At 39.3% G+C, this 17,581-nt stretch overlaps 1 protein-coding gene across 1 annotated transcript in view; it reads right to left on the reverse strand.

Annotated features, from left to right (window-relative positions):
- The window catches only part of lmbrd1 (LMBR1 domain containing 1), a 34,212-nt gene that overhangs the window by 12,166 nt on the left and 4,465 nt on the right, over positions 1-17,581 (reverse strand). The window contains exons 3-8 of the mRNA XM_089012443.1: positions 16,543-16,606; positions 10,246-10,343; positions 9,719-9,786; positions 8,557-8,645; positions 5,116-5,189; positions 234-359 (exon numbers count right to left, since the gene is read on the reverse strand). Coding sequence (XP_088868569.1) covers positions 234-359; positions 5,116-5,189; positions 8,557-8,645; positions 9,719-9,786; positions 10,246-10,343; positions 16,543-16,606 — 519 coding nt within the window. The remainder of the gene's footprint in view (positions 1-233; positions 360-5,115; positions 5,190-8,556; positions 8,646-9,718; positions 9,787-10,245; positions 10,344-16,542; positions 16,607-17,581) is intronic.

Below are 17,581 nucleotides of genomic sequence, written 5' to 3' on the forward strand. Positions count from 1 at the left end.
GAGTGATGATGATGGAGTCATTCCTTTTCCTTTTTAAGTGTCCTTTTTTTCCAATGCTGAATACTATAATCGTGTGGGCTTACTCAGCAATGGATGAGTTAAAACAGGTTTTCACCACACTTACAACATCTTGGATAATTGAGCACCTCTCACATCATTTCAATCATACTTTTTACATTGTATCATAAACTAAATATATTAATCATGATCAGTGATGCATGTTTGTGTCACACCTTGGATCTCAGCTTCTCAATCTGATGCTCGACATCATCAATGTCCTCTGTGTTCTCCAAGCGTTCGTATGCCACACTCCGTGTGCCTTTTATCAGATTCAAAGGCAGTACAGACATACCGTATGCCTACAGAAGAAAAGGAAATAAAATAAACAAACCAAAGATTACATTTTAATTACACACTATTGTCATACTGGGTTGCGGCATATGTCTGCCCACCTGCTGAAAAGACTGCATTCGATAAAGATAAGCTAACGTGAACACAGTGAGATCACAGTGAAATCCTGGCCTGAGAAGTTTTGTCTTTCTTGGTTGAGAATTAAAATGGAAAAATTTCTAGGTGTCAGAACTTACAGCTGCATTGGACACCACCATTTTGTGAGGGTAGTGCTCTTTAAAACTCCATGCCGCAATGTACAGCTTAACAGTGCCCCCATGTGACAGCACCCTCGCCATGATCCAGAATGGAATGCATTTTTTTAGTTTTAGGAGGAATCTAGGTTACAGGCAAGGGTATCAGGGTAGTATGAATGATGAATTACATGAAGTGGATTTTTATATATGTCATTAGTTTAAGTCATGCAGGATTGCAATTTACACACAGAAACGAACATGTAAACAAATCGAAAGTGACAAGTACGAAAAAGGCTTGAGTTCAAGACACAAAATTGCACAAATTTCAAAAGGTGCTTTAAAATCTTTGACATTTAGGTTTTAATCTCCTGGAGGGATGTTTGAACTTTAATTTAAAATTAGGGGCACCTCTAAAACCTGACAACACAACGATCAATACAAATGAATATAACTGAGGGAAGTCAATGCGCTCTTACTCACCCTGTCATGTCTCGCTTTTACAAACCGAGGAGTCTCATTTATGGGCTTGTAGTAAAACAAAAGGACATGGACTGTGCTAGGAATCTTTCAGCCCTGACAAACATGGTGCCATCTTTCCACTACTTCCCAAAACTTGTTCTGTATTTTTAAAACAACTTTTAATAGTTTCTGCATGTTATGAAGCGTTGTGTCGCATGGGATACTAAGAAAGGCTAGCCTGTTATTAGTCTCGACTGTGGATCTGCGCTATGGGCGAATGTCACCTCCTGCAATGAATCATGGAGCTCTTAAGGCCGGAGCATGTCCAGAATATCAAATACTCTCATAAAAGGAAAACCTGTCCAAGATCCCCGGAGAAACATTTCCCCTGCCCTCATGAGCAACAACATGAGAGAAATATAAAAGAGAAAAAGGTTGGTCCTCTGTACATGTGTTCGTCACATGTAATCGTGCTTGCTTATTATTTATTTTAAACCTGAAATAGCTGAAAGCCGAGTGGTTTGTGTGTGTGTGCGCGCACGTGTGGGAGCGGGAGGTGGGAGGATTGGAAGTAACTGGCTGAAATCATTGAGAGTAACTGTTGAGTTCGATGAGGAGGAACTGGGTAGACACAGCCATCCCTCACAAGCCTCTCCTTTGTTTATCCGCTTATCGTAGAATGGCCAAAAAGCAGGAAGTCCCCTACATTCTTAGTATCCTTTGATAAAGAAGCCAATAAAGTACACAGAAGCTAATTAAAACTGAACAGGATACGGGTGCTTTACAGTAATTTCAACTAACCAAGTAAATGGCATTTCAACAAATAAAGTTCGACAGTAAATTGCTTGGTGGAAGTTGCACATACAAATTTTAGCGCACAGTAAATAATATACATGTTGAATGAGTCATGATTGAGTTAAAAAGATTGAGTATGCTAGCTTTTTATTTACGAAAATGAAAGGGAAGTTGAGGGACTGTCATAAGACCAACGGTGTAAAGACGCTGCTGCTGCATTTCTGTTATCTTTGGAAAAAATCTTGAGAAACTTTTTCCACATCTTCCTTTGAGAACCGCAAAGCAGAACAAATGGGAGCGGCAGTCGATCGTCAGCAAAATAATTAAGCCTCTTCCCTGACACTTATATAATTATCACTGGAGTGTCTTACCTGACACCTATTGAATAGCGGTGGCCCAAGTCTGCAACTTTTTGACAAGAAGCTTAAAACGATTTCCTGATATGTAATGGTGCTTCAATAAAGCTAGATGACAAAGTAAACTGGTTCCACCAGCAGCACACTTTAAAGTGCACTTTAAACACTGAAACCTTTTTTTGTGAAAGACCGCAGAGAATAAACGTATTGGGTCAAGGATGCTGAATCTTGAAACTGCCACGCTGGAGGCCGAGAGGAAGACCAAAGGGGAGGTTTATGGATGTAGAGAAAGAGGACATGAAGGTAGCTAGTGTGAGAGAAAAGGATGCACAAAACAGGGTTAGATGGAGGAGACTGATTCACTGTGGCGATCCCTGGGGGGAAAAGCCAAAGGGAAAAGAAGAACAAGTATTTTTCTCGTAACTTGGAATTCACTTTATTTAAAAGGGAAATGGTATGTGGATGAAAAAAACTATTCCAAAACAACATTGTGAATGAAATAAGTTTGAACGATTTCTGATGTGTCGGAGGAGAAAAAATATGAACATTGGTCTTATTCATTACATAATGTCACCTACTACATCCAGGTCACTGTCACAGTCTCTCATTAGATAATCAGGGCTTCATCTTCTCAATTTGAGGATAGGCATTTCCCTATGTCGACCACAAATTACTGAATAAGAGGAAGGTCATCGCACAGGGCGGACATTTGACCAAAAAATCTATTTCAGAAAAAATAATATATATTTTTTTTAATGGAGGCACTATGCTTGTATGGATGGATGTTCAGGAAGAAAAAAAAATACTTTATATACTCAAGGGTGTTGTTTGCAATATCTGTCATAAGGACATGAATCTGTGTTCTAATTATATTGAGCAGGAATAGGAACAATTAACTAAAGACACTGAAGTCATCATTTCAATGCCATGATTAAATCGATCTGTCGTGGTGAAGAAGGAGCTGAGCCAAAAAGCAAAGCTCTCAATCTACCGGTCGATCTACGTCCCAACCCTCATCTATGGTCACGAGCTATGGGTTCTGTCCGAAAGAACGAGATCCCGGATGCAAGCGGCCGAAATGAGCTTTCTCCGTCGGGTGCCCGGGCTCTCCCTTAGAGATAAGGTGGGAAGCTCGGTCATCCGGGAGGGGCTCAAAGTCGAGCCGCTTCTCCTCCACATCGAGAGGAGCCAGATGAGGTGGCTCGGGCATCTGATTAGGATGTCCCCGGGACGCCTCCCTCGTGAGGTGTTCCGGGCATGCCCCACTGGCAGGAGACCCCGGGGACGACCCAGAACACGCTGGAGAGACTATGTCTCCCAGCTGGCATGGGAACGCCTCGGGATCCGCCAGGACGAGCTAGAAGAAGTGGCCGGGGAGAGGGAAGTCTGGGCTTCCCTACTGAAGCTGCTGCCCCCGCGACCCGACCCCGGATAAGCGGCGGAAGATGGATGGATTAAATCGGTTGTGGTATGTTATTTAGTACCATGGCTCGCTTGTCAGGTGCAATATACGATAATAGAAAAACAATGATGTAGTTCGATTCCCGTTTGAGAATACAATACAATACATATTGATTTTTATAGTGCATTATTGATTATATATTGATTAACAAAGCGCTTTACATGGACAACTATCTTAAAAGCAACACAAAACGGACATACGGCAAATACTCCAATATTGATAATTGAACTGAACGGCCACTGCAGATACTGTGACCATAAAATGTGCACATTTGAAAAAAAAATCCCCTTTACATCAGGGGATTGTAAAAGTCAATTACAAGAGAGGCTTGAGCCACAAAATGTACTTGATCATGAAGCCATTCTACTGAAAAGTGTGAGAACAGTGGGTTAAACCTCCGGTTGAGCTAGATTTGTGATGCCAAAGGAAGATTGGTTCTACAACTTAGTAGGTTGTGTATTATTCAGTAGGAGCTCCACTTCAATTGTTGTGTAATTTGTCAAATGGGACTCTGGGCTCAACAGAAATTGAATAGATTGAGGTTGGCTGTCACTTTTCCTTTCACTGCTCGGGGTGATGCCCAAGTATTTTCCTCGGATTCTGGTTTTTCCCCAGCACTATTTCATTATTCCCAAACTGAGAGCTGTGCCACAAGCCCCACAGAATATTCATCATGACATGAAATGTATTATTATAAATGGACAGGATTAACAATACCCGTGGCAACGTTCTTTCTATGGCATTAACAAAAAAGGGGTGGGGGGTGTCATAATGGTTATTATAACATAAAAAACATTAATGGCCGCAAAAAAGGATTTCATGAATAAAAGTGACATTTGATTAAAAATCATAACAAATCAATAACTTAATGGGTAATTATCAAATACAACAAGATGCAGAGACACCAGGTTGGCTCCTGGATGTCCATTACAGCAACAAGACTGTTATTCGGATGATGTAAGTGTGGAAAGGTGAGCCAAAAAAATCAAATTAAATGCAAGCATAATAGAAAGTACAGTGATACCTCGGTTTACGAACGCAGCTAGCAGGGGTCCGTGTGAATGAGGGTGTTACTGCCGAGAAAGCACGGCAACTTCACTCAGATATCATCAAGAGGCAACTACATCAACGACCATCACAAAGGTAAATAAACGATTTTATTATACAGTAGTTTATTTCTTTAATTACAATACAATATCACATTTATTATACATTAAAAAAGGTATATTTTGTGTAGTTTTAAGTCTTATTTAGTAGAAAATTCTGTTTTATGGGGACCTGGGAACGGATTATTTGCATTTTTAATGGTTTCTTGTGGGAAATAAATCTTTGGCACCCGAACTTTTCACCTTACACTTTCTGGGAAGCAATTAAGTTCGTAAGCCGAGGTATCACAGTACATGCAAAAAAGAACACTAGTAAAGCGCCATGACAAAACATGGCACTCTCAACTCACCGTGTAAGTGATCACCGCCAGCATCCCAATCAAGGTCAAGGAGCTGATGGAGAAAGCCAAAGCGGGAAGGCCATCTGTAAGTGGAAAGAGAGCTTGACTTTTTGCCAATAATGGGACCTTATGATTTTAGAGGAACTCCCACATGAATGCAATCCTGTAAAAACGTCTTTCAGAAACATTAGTTCTTGAACAACTGGAGAACCCGTTTCTGCTGTTGAAGATTTGTTTTTGTTTTGACTGTTCTGTGAAGATCTTCCGCATTTCCTACATTGTTCCTACACTGAAGTGGATTATGCATCATCACCTCAAACTGTTTAATTTGGAGCAGTTACAATGAAACGTTCATTTAAATCACTTCTGACTAGTACCAATAACAATAACAATCATAATCATAACAATAATAATAACAATATTATTATTATTATTATTGTTAATAATAATAATAATAATAATAATAATAATAATAATAATAATAATAAAATTAATAATAATAATAATAATTTGCTGCTGTGAAATGTAAATTTCTCCACTGTGAGACTAATAAAGGCATATCCAATCCAATCCAATCCAATCCAATCCAATAATAATGGGCGGCCTGATAGTCTAGTGGTTAGCACGCCAGCTTCACGGTGCAGGGGTCGCCGGTTCGTGTCCCGCTCCGGCCTTCCTGTGTGGAGCTGTGCCTGGGCACGCGTGGGTTTTCTCCGGGTCCTGCGGTCTCCTCCCGCATTCCAAAAACATGCATGGCAGGCAGATTGAACACTCACACTGAGTGTGAGAGTTACTGGTTATTTTTCTCTGTGTGCCCTGCTGGCAATAGATAGGCTCCAGCCTTTTAATAATGAGACAGCTAGGAACTGTCATTTGTTATTATTATTATTTTGTTGTTGTTGTTGTTATTTTAAGGTTGATCTGGGAATATAAGTAAATGAATTTGAGGAGTGCCACCTTTGATTGAAGCATAAAGGGGACCACCCATCAGAGAAGGGCAACAGTAGGTGTCACAGCAGCTGTCAAAGCTGGAGTCAGAAAGGGGGGATTGATGAACAGACTGATAGCCTCTCTCCCCTGTCAGGATGCCACCTGTCATAGGCTTGTGTGTAACATCCTACACAGTTGTCATTGTACAGATAGCCCTCATCCTCTCAGAAGCAACTTCACAACGCAGAGAGCACCTGTCAGCATGGGCGGCTCTCTACTTCACATTCTCTTTGACGAGGGGGTATTCCATTAGTGAATATTTAGGTCAATATTCAGGGCCAGGATAATGTTTATAGCATCTGTCATCATCTTTGATCATAACCTTCTCTGGTAGTTGGGGGATATTTTGAAGAATGAGACATGAACTGTCAAATTATTTCAAAGAATTAGAAATGGGTTTTATAGTGCTTTTGCTTGCTTGACTACGTGGAAAACTAAAGAACCGTCAATGCATTATTTTAAATGCATTAGGATAGAATACGAGAACCTCTCTAACTTGGCTTCCTGGCAGCGGTATTTGTGAATGGAACAACATTTGATAATGGTAAAATTATTTTAATTGTGACGTGATTAATCGACCAAGATTTCCAAATAATGAACCAAATTCTCATACATACGTTTAACGCTGCAAAAAAAAAAAATAATAACATTTGGATCAATTTCTTCATTAAAATGTGGTGTAAATTCATATTTTGCAAATTTCTCAGATTAGATTGACGTACTGATCACATTTATTTTTACTTGATAGCATTCACCTTAATATACTGAGAGAAAGCACCAACAGTATGACATACTGTACATTTGGATGAGGAAACATATTTTCCTCAATTCGACTCACCAATTCCTAACACACCAAATCATATGAGATGAACCACAACTGTGTTTAGATGGTCTTTGAAACATAAGGGTAAAATGAGGACATTGTCATGAATATAACATTTGAATTTTGATCCAGTGACCACAGTGACCAACCATAGGAATGCAGTCGGCTGCATTATGCGCCAAACATTACTTCCCATAACACAATTAACCTCCCATCTGGAGGGAGTAGAGAGAGGGGAGAATTATAACAAGGAAGATTCTCACATTTACACTAAGGGAGTCTGGAAATTTCTCCCCTGTGCCAAGGGAGGAAAATTAAGAAGCATGGCATGGGGGTCCACTCGAGTAAAAACAGGCAGATGGTTCAACTTCCTTCTTGATCTGCATATGGCAGCAGTCCAAAGAACTCCTGGGAATTCACATTTTGCTTTTTCCACCAATTGGAATGTATATAGAGGAGACATGGGCAAACTACGGCCTGCCACGTTCGGCTTTTTAACCCGGCCCGCCGGACTTGTCAAAATTGTCGTAAAAACAGTGTTAATTTGGCAAGTCACCCAAAGAATCTCCAGAGAAAAAGTGCTGATTCCGCAGAGAACACTCCTTATTCTCCACAGAGCTAATCTAGATTCTGTACCTTGAACATTGATGTTCCGCAGCTATTAAAAAAACATGACCCAAAAGAACCAGTTATAAAGCATATTAATGTACTAATCAATTTCTTCTATGAAATTATCTAGGCGGCTCGGTAGACAAGTGGTTAGCACGCCGGCTTAACAGTGCACAGGTCGCTGGTTCGCGTCCCGCTGTGGCCTCCCTGTGTGGAATTTGCATGTTCTACCCGCGAAAGCCCGCGTGGGTTTTCTCTGGGCCCTCCGGTTTCCTCCCACATTCCAAAAACATGCATGGTAGGCCGATTGAAGCCTCCAAATTGTCCCTAGGTATGAGTGTGAGAGTGCCTGTTGTATGTCTTTGTGTGCCCTGCGATTGGCTGGCAACCAATTCAGGGTGTCCCCCGCCTCGTGCCCGAAGACAGCTGGGATAGGCTCCAGCACCCCCCGCGACCCTGATGAGGAATAAGCGGTACGGAAAATGGATGGATGGATGAAATTATCTAAAACACCAAACAACTGAGTGACATTATGGTTGGAAAACAATCAACATCACTTAGTCTCTGGAGGGCAGATTTCTTAAATAACAGTAAAAATATAAAATTGGGCAGTGTGAATGGAGCCTGTCTGCCACGACAGCCGTAATCTTCAGGCAGCTTTCAATTCCGTGAGTAGCATTGAAATTTGCGTCAAACTCAATGGCAGAGACTATTCAGATCATTTCATTTTTATATATATTTATTTTTACAAGGATACTTGACTGCGAAGTGAACTTTGATCTGCAATGCAGAGCTTGCAAAATGCATTTATACAGGGCCAAAGTCATGAGGATTGTTTCATTTATGCTGCGGCCTTTTGTTGAATTACATTTTAGAATTTAAAAAATAAAATCTATCATAAAGACACCCATCCAAACGTGAAATAAAGGTTAGTACAAGCAATTTCTGAAAAGACACTGCTGTAACCAACAGCAGTATACTACAGTTTGTTCAAATAAGTAGTCAGTCTATAGAAGAACAGTACTCACGACCACTGCCAAGTTCCTCAAAAAGGTATTGAACTTTCTCCCACTGTGTGGCATTCTGCTGTGGTGGAGCCTCGAGTGGCACAAATGCCCTGAAAAACAACAAAGATGTGTGGTAGTTTGAATTTTGTTGCATATGTTGGAAAAAAATGTGTTTGAAAAGTGTTGACCAAGAATTATACGCCAGAGAAAGAGTAAAGTTATATGGCCTGGTTGTTTACACATATGGCATTGAGCACACGCCATTACTGAATCGCATTATAAGGTGCCGCAAGAATTATATCAGGCATTTTGCATGCACATACAGTACAGGTGAAACAGCAATCACCAGCTCAAATGAACAAAAGACTGGGCTGGGCCGCCCAAATGGTATTTCAGTCACCTGTTTTATTGCGTCTATCTAGTGCATTTCTAACCCTCCACCCCCCCAAAAAAACTTGCCCTGAGTTCCCACCTAATCTATACAGACAAAAGAGTGGCCTTCACAGAGCAGAAAGGGTTTGATCACAATTGTCTACATGTGGCAGTAAAAGGTCAGACACCATTTAAAGATAAAAAAGCTTTGTAGCATCAAACAAGACACTACAGTGTGAACTGTCTTCCAACAAAAGGTTGTTTTTTTTTCTTAGTGGTTGAAAAGGCAATTTGGGGTGAAAGCTAACACATGGTTAAAAATAGAGAGACTGGAAGTCTTGTCAAATCCAAACACCAACTGTTTCAATTCATGAAGCAAATGTTTAGATAAATTGCATGTCTCTGGCAGACCATTACATCACTTTCGCTAAATTCAAGGCACCAGGAAATCTATTGTTTTGTCGGCTTTGCCTAGAGCAGTGATTCCCAAACGGTACACCGTGGCACAAAAATGTGCTGCGTGAGATCAAGTGTGCTGCATTATCAGTATTTTCTATGCCCATCCACTAAATGACAGAACTATACAATTGACCTGTGTATATATTTTTGGAAACGTTTGATAAGTGGTATGCCATGACATATTTTCTGATGGGAAATAATGTGCGTTGATTCATTAAGGGTCGGGAAACTCTGGCCTACAAACCAATTACACTTGAGAGAGGTCATTGAGTAAAAGCAACATCTACTTTTTGTTTTGTGGAAGGGTCTTCATGAACATGTAGCAAAAGAAGCCACCATGAATCTTACTTACCCAATTAATAGCAGCACCACACAGACAATGGCAAATCCAACTGTGTACTTGATTGCGTTTTTGACTTGCTGGAGTGAAAGAAAAATATATAGTGACTGGGAAATCATGTTCATGAGCAGAAATACAGACACATTCACGGGTGTATACTGCGAACAAACGCGGATACATCAAAAAGGCAAAATTAATTCAGAGTGAAAAAAACAACATTGGATTGATGGCTTGAAATGGACTGCAAGCTTTATAAAATCAAAATGATGGCCATTGATGTTCTTGTTCAACGACCTAATAACCCGCATTTTAATGCAAAATGTGTTTTAACTCCCCATATGGAACACTGAGAATGTATCTATTGTGCGACAATCAAAGGTGTTGTTATCTTAAATGTCTGTTTTCATTTCTTTTAAATCAGGAAATCTTTTGATCCATGTCGACATTCTACAATATCCTCCCACAGGCTATAACGAAAAGGGACTTGTATATTTGGTCAGTCACGGCTGCAAAGGACATAAGAAAAGCAAAGTGTTTACCGAGCATGTGTTGACGTTGTCATCATCTCTTTCTTCATAGTAAAAATAAACGAAAGGAATCCATAGAAAGACACACAAGAGGATGATGGAGTAAAGTGCTGTGGACAGACATTAAGATCTAGAATTAGTCTCATTCAACACTCGGTCCATTGACGAGACGAAAAACAGCAGAAATGCTCAAACAAACTCTATTTCTTGTTTAATAAATAAATAAACATTATTTTCACTTGTATTTTGGCATAACGGGTATATTGTATATTATTGGATGATAATTCATCATCAATAAATATGACTTAAGTCATGGAAGCCTGAAAATGTTATAAAACGTACTCCGTAAACCCTGTTGCAATGATGTGGATATTTATCTGGACAGATTACAGCATCAGTGAGTATGCAGCAATTATTTGTGGATAATATATTTCACCTTTTCCACATTTCCACAATCATACACTCATACCTTCTTTCATCTCAGTCAGTTCATTAAAATATAAATGTCAAAAGACAATGGGAAGTGCTTTAATATGACTTAACTTTTTAGATATGTCCTTAATCGAGTTATTATCAGTATTTTAAAAAAAAGAGAACCTCAACAAATCCGAGTTAAAAAAAACAATAAACCACAGGTTTTATCAAAATGTGTGACAACATATTTTTAACTGACAGTTTGACAGTTGCCACGCTGACGCAAATCAATATTGAACCAACATTTTATCATGACAATATGTTGGAATAATTGTTGTAACAATTCCCCACCACTAAAAATATGCACAAATATTCTGTACAAGTCAAAAGTATCGACGTGTTTACACACATTATAACTAGATAAAATGGGTTGAGGGTGATGTCAAAAGCAGATAAGTGAAATTGATGCAACTGTATGCAATCACTGGCATACGCTTGTGTGTTTAGGCAATGTTAAAAGGTCAAATTAGTCATAAAACCACGAATATTAACATACCAAAAGAATGTGTCGGACTGCATTGCCATTCATCATTAACACAATTTCCACAGGGTCGGAACAAATGGCTGGAGGTAAAGGTTTAGCACACGTATCCCTTTTTGACAGAGCCGACACAATATAAATAAATGTTGTCGCTTTCAAGTTCCCTATGCTTTTCAAGGTGTGTTGCTTTTTACACATGGGGAATGAAAAGAAAAAGAAACATTTTCATAAATGTGGCATGTAACGTATGTAGACTTAAAAAGCCAGTGCGTCACGAGGATGCAGGGTGAAAACAGTCTAGAATGTGTGCCGTCAAATATATCATTGAACACTGTAGAATCCGTCGCAAAGCCGCAGAAGGCTAAATGAGAAACATTAGACCCTTGTCCTCACGCTACCATGGCCATCCACAAGGGTATTAGAACCTAGACTCTTGTCCCTTGCTGGCAGGTGAAATATATTACATTTTAATTCAAAGCCAGCGGACATTTCTCTCTGAAACGCTCCCTGACAAAGGACTCAGGAGACTGATGAAAATATCTGTCTTTTCAGGCACTTGCTATGAAGTACGGCAGTATGACAAGAACTTGCCTCTCTGCTTAACACCAGGGAGATACCTTGTGGATAAAACTGTATGAGTGAGGGCTGAAGGGGTTTAAACAGCCTATTAGTACTTGTCTCAGCGGGCTCATTCAACTGAGAATATAGTTTAAACTGCACATAAGGTATGACAAAACCACATGACAGAGGCGTTATACTTCTTCGGGATATAATTAATACAAATCTATAGTAAATGTTACAGCAAAATGTGTTCTAATATGCCTGCACACCAAGACACACTTTGGATATTAACAGTTCTCCCGGAATCGTTTATAAGAAGCAGAAACAAAGAAGGACCAATAGAAAATGTGTGTGCGAGGTGCGCAGCCCCCTGCCCCCCTCCCTGCCACAGGAGCCAAAGTGCAGTCGCTCTGCGGCCCGGTGCGCAGCAAAAGTCGGTTGGTGACATTGCGCCCCCTGTTGGACACATACGGGAAGAAAGACTGTCCAACAATACACACCTCGAATAACCAGATAGAAAATATGTGCAAGCAGTACATTTTTTTACAATTAGTAGGAAATCTTTTTGCACAACTTTTTGTTGTAAAACATTTTTGTACAACTTGTAGGAAATCAAAATTGAAAAAAAATCCATGTTCAGCACAACATGTGTCTTAAAAAGTGTAGGTGAAAGTAGGATACAATTGAAATATGATCAAACACGTCTGGATTCAAGGAACGGAATTGATTGTCTGCAGTGCATGTTCGACCTTCTTGTACTGCCTAAATTGGGACAAGTCAAACTGGAACTAAAACAATAGGTAAACACAAATGTAAATGGCCAGCTAATATTTAGCTTACGCTTCATGCCCACGACACAGCAAGTCTGGCAAGTCATTTTGTGTTTGTTTTTCCACGTTGCATGACATCTTCTACGAGACCACACAATTTGTTCCTCAACAGTGGCCAAAAACACACACACACCACTCATCCCCCCAACCCCTCACACATATACATTTCCAAGAGGATGGCATTCTCTCTGGCTTCTTTCCTGCAAATGGCATTAAAAAGGAGAGAGAAATCCAATGATTTATTTAGAGGGCCCAAGGGTATTTTGCCCTGTTGCTTAAGGTTCTTCTACACCACTGCTTTGAAGTAGTAGACTGTCAAATGAAATGTATGAACGGACCAAGCGGCGAGAATGAATGACTAGACGGGGGTTCATCAAAGATCACAAAAAGATATTTGAGCTTGTAAACCAAGTGGCTTTTTTAATAACAGGCGTTCACTTTTCATTCATTTACTTTTCCAGACTTACAATGTAGCTGTTATGACATGTACTGTATCCCTGACGGTATTTATCCATGACTGTTGAAATGATGTACATACACACACTGACGAACATGTTTGTTACTGGTACCCGTCCGTAAAACAAAAATAATAAAAATAAAAGAAGTATAAGTATAATAAGAATTGTTGTGAGATTTTAAATTTGTGAAAATTTACTTGTAAAAATCAGACATTGTTTTTATTTATAGTTCAAGAGAATTCATGAATACATGCAAACACACACACACACACACACACACACACACACACACACACACACACACACACACACACACACACACACACACAACTTGGAAAAGGTAAATCAGCTCTATCATATCAGGGAAAGGCATGTCCTCGTTTTGACACACTATATCATGTATTCAGTTTTAAGAGAAAAAAATAGAGCGGCTACGCATCAGTATAAAAAGATTTGAGCTGTGCATCCAACACGCACGGAGCTTGGTCTTCATCTCCTGGTAAATAGAAAAGTGGAATGTTTTAACAACGGGTTGAAACAGTCATCGCTACAAGAAAAATATTTTCTCAGTGTCAGCCTACAAGTCCTCTTATCGAATATGGGTGCATTGGAAGCAGATATGAAGGTAGATGACCCCACTATAAGACATTGGATCACTAAAATAATCTAAATGTAAATCTCCACAGGCCATAAAATGGGTAGGATTGTTGCAAATGGACTGGAAAAAAGGCACAAGAACAGTAACGAGATGGCTTAATATTTATAAGCTGGAAGCACACTTGCACATGTAAACATTATTAACTCATTCACTGCATTCCCAAATTTATTTGGGAATTGAAAATATAACGTGGAGCACCATTACCGGGTTTTGGTTTTTCTTACGGGGGTAAAGCACTGGTCAGATCTCTGGCAATGGTTTCCCTTCCACGAGGAGGCAGCTTTGCTTTGTCTTTTGTACACCCGCCCCCACTTGCGACTCATATTACTCCAGACACATATAATTTAGGAATTAACTATTTTTTTCGGATGAAAGAAGCAAGTCTAAGGCAATGTTTTTCCCTTGCACGAAGGGGGAGCATTGCCCTTCTTTTTCCATGTTAGCGCTTTGTTACAGCTTCAGCTATTGGTATAGCACAATATAAACCAATATGCATGTATTGAATTATATTTTGGACAGCTGCCCTCATTTCAAGCTCATATAACTCCAGACCCATATAATTTAGGAATTAACTTTTTTCTGATAAAAGAGAGTTTAAGGTTTCTTACATACAAACAAGCAGTGAGTCAAATGAGATGTAATGTCTTCAGATTAACTGTCACAGAGTGATTTAGGATCAAATACTTGAAATTGTTAAAGCACAAAATTGCATCCTTTGATGCGCGACAAATTTTAACTGCTCCTTCATAAACTTGCTTTACAGGCAGTTTGTCCAACAATTGAATTAAAAGACTGACGCAGTGCATCCTTACTGACAACACCAATTGATTTATTCATGTCTTGCATTTGAGCAAAAGAAAGTTTATATTTGAGGGTATGTTTACTCTAAAACAGATATTAAATGTAACTTTTATAGTCGGCAGACAACTGATTGCAGTCCCTCAAATGCTGAGTTAACATTCACTGAAGGCAGTCTCTGAAAGCCGCTTTGAAAGTTTATTGTCATATAACCAGTGGAAATAGTTCATTGGATTGAGCTGTCGAAGCAAGGAGACAGCTTGTCATTTCTTAACAGACGGTGTATAACAGTGTTGCTTGGAGGCACTTTAGGCTAGCAGCTGTTGGAAAACGTGTGATAGTGTCTCTGGAATGGCTGAATTTGCTGTCATCAGAGACAGCAGACTCAAAGGCAAACATGCAAGCCAAACACTGAGGCATTTCAGCGCCACTATAGTTTTACGTTTGAGAGTGATAAGAAAAACAGTCTGGATTTGGGCCCTGTTATTGTAATCATGGACAACTAGTCTATTTTATAAACATTGTGGGTTTTATTGGGGGCTGTGTTCTTTCAGGTATTTTTTGAGTCTCATGCTGGTTATGTTCTGCACAGTACAATAGAAGTGAATGATGGTAAACAAGTGAATTCATTCCAGTCTCAAACTTTTTCAATTTTTGTTATCATTACAGTTGGTGTCTCAAGTGTTACTTTAACATGTCTAAATGTCATACAAGTGGAGCGGCATTGAGTTAACAACTGTTTTCATAAAACTAAAACAAAGGAAAAACTACTCACTCCTTGAGGGTCGTCTGACTCTTATATTGTAGAGGTAACAGGATGATGTCTGCAGAGTGACCCTCCATCTAGTAGTGTTTAAAAAGCTATTGCTGCAATGAACTGTTGTGTCAGGTAAAATAACTGTTTTTATCTTCACATTGGTCAAAAACGGGGTCCTTTGACTTGGCTATTGTGCTTGATGAGGTGATGATGCAACAATGCACACAGCCTTGTGTGCATTGTAAGGAGGTCAACATTGTAGGAATTAAAAGAAATGTGTGAGGCCCAGAGTCAAACTACTGGGAGATAAGATTTATGCATGAACCACAGCTCTTATAGTCAAAATGGACATACAGTCTTAAAGGACAACCAACGTCACTTTTTTGTTTCTTAACTGACATCAGAAAAACGTTTGATAGCATATAATATACCCAAAACATGCAGTATGATATTTTTATTCAAATGCAAAACACCAATAAAAATGACTTAAAGTGTCCAAAATCTGCAAAAAAATTGAGCTGCGAATTGGGCATTTTCAGAAAATCCCGCTCCCAGTTTGTGACGTCATGCCAAGATGTCTTGCATTGCTTGAGAATCAAAACAATAGCTTCAGATTCGGAGAATATGCTTTCTTGTGACACATCCAGTTATGAATATGATTCAAATAGTTCTGAAGGGGAAAGCATACATGTTTGCAATTGATTAAAGAATTTATTCCATGCCATTTTGAGGCAACATTGGGGAGAAACGATCACCAGAAAAGAGGCACAAAATGGCGACCTCCTGTGGCCACCTCCGTTTCCACAGGCTGATACATTCCTTATATGGAGCTTGGACACTCTCTTCTGGCGGCTTTTGGGTGCAACACGAGGTTGTCAGACCAAACAAGTACAGGAAAATACATGCACGTGATGGAAGGACTGCTACAATGTGTCTTTTTTTCGGTCAGGGGGCGTTCCTTTATTGACGTCACGTACGGACTCGTCACCAACTCAAAAACAAGACTTCCTGAATATTCAGCGCGAGTCTTAAAACGGAAAATATAGCTTTATGCGGTGGAATCTTATTAAAATACGCTCAGTAGAAGTCATTTGAAGCCATTTTACAAATTATGGACACAACTTGTCCAGAGACGTCGGTTGTCCTTTTAGTCAAGGTGGGAAAATATAGTGACAACAGAAATGCATTTTTACTTTGAAATTCAAGAAAATATTTATAAAATATATATAAAATTTTAGCCACACATACAATATGTAATCTACCAAAGTGCAAGGATAAGGAGAAGAACTCACCGTAATAGCCATATAAGACCGTATCTTCAATCTGAGCTCTTGTCTCATTGTTGACAGCCCATTCCTAGAAGTTAAGGAAAACCAGTATTACAACAAAACTTTAAAAACGTCTAATTTAAAGTAATGCCAGCTTAAAAAAATGGGAGCCGCCAAAAAACAGTTTGGTCAAAAATAGCCAAAAAGTACATGCAAACTGTTTTATTGTGATGACGCACTTTTCACTAACTAGTGCAAAATCTTGGTCGCAAACCGGTCATGGATTTCAGTCGCAGCCACCCACAATGTATCTCGCATGTGTCAACGGCACGCTGAAGTGGATGGAAGTGGGTGATGAGTAAATGAACGTTGCCCTTACCTGCGGTTGTGAAAGCATGCATATCTCTCTGGAAGGAACTACAGTAGATGTGGCACTTAGTAGGTACGTGTGTACCCATGGCTCAACGGTCAATGGATGAACACATGATCAAGCATCTTGAGTGGCATCCGAACAGCTGTTTATTGTGTTTTGCCAGTGACATACAACAGGTGTTCAACTACAAAATTTCTTTCAAGCTTAACTACACTCTGCATGCAACTCGTTCAACATTTTCCGAATTTGTTGTTGAGAAACCCCCTTGAGAAAATATAAACTGAGAAAGACCATTTTCTGATTTTCCAAGTCCCTTGTGATATTTTTCTGATCTGCCATGATGTTCCAAAATGTATGGCTTATATCAACTAGAAATACTTCCTTACAGTGATGCTTGCTCCTTACTATGGATTTAAAGAACTCAAGAGTGTCTGATTTTTGACATTTTTTAGATGGCAATGATTAAAAAACCTGTCCAGCCTTCTTGTTTAGCATGTTTAGTTTTTTCCCCTACATTATTTACATTAATTTGGGAGGTTATATATAATTTTTAAAAGGAAATATTTCATTGAGATTATTTCATGTTCAAATTTTCAAATGTTTATTATAGTTTCAAATTTTAGATTTTTTGTGGGTTTATTTTCGTTATCCAGAAATGGTGATATGTCATGACAATTAATATATCTGTCT

This window comes from Hippocampus bargibanti, linkage group LG13 (genome assembly GCF_051943395.1).
Source record: "Hippocampus bargibanti isolate YZ-2025 linkage group LG13, ASM5194339v1, whole genome shotgun sequence".
Classification (NCBI taxonomy): domain Eukaryota; kingdom Metazoa; phylum Chordata; class Actinopteri; order Syngnathiformes; family Syngnathidae; genus Hippocampus; species Hippocampus bargibanti.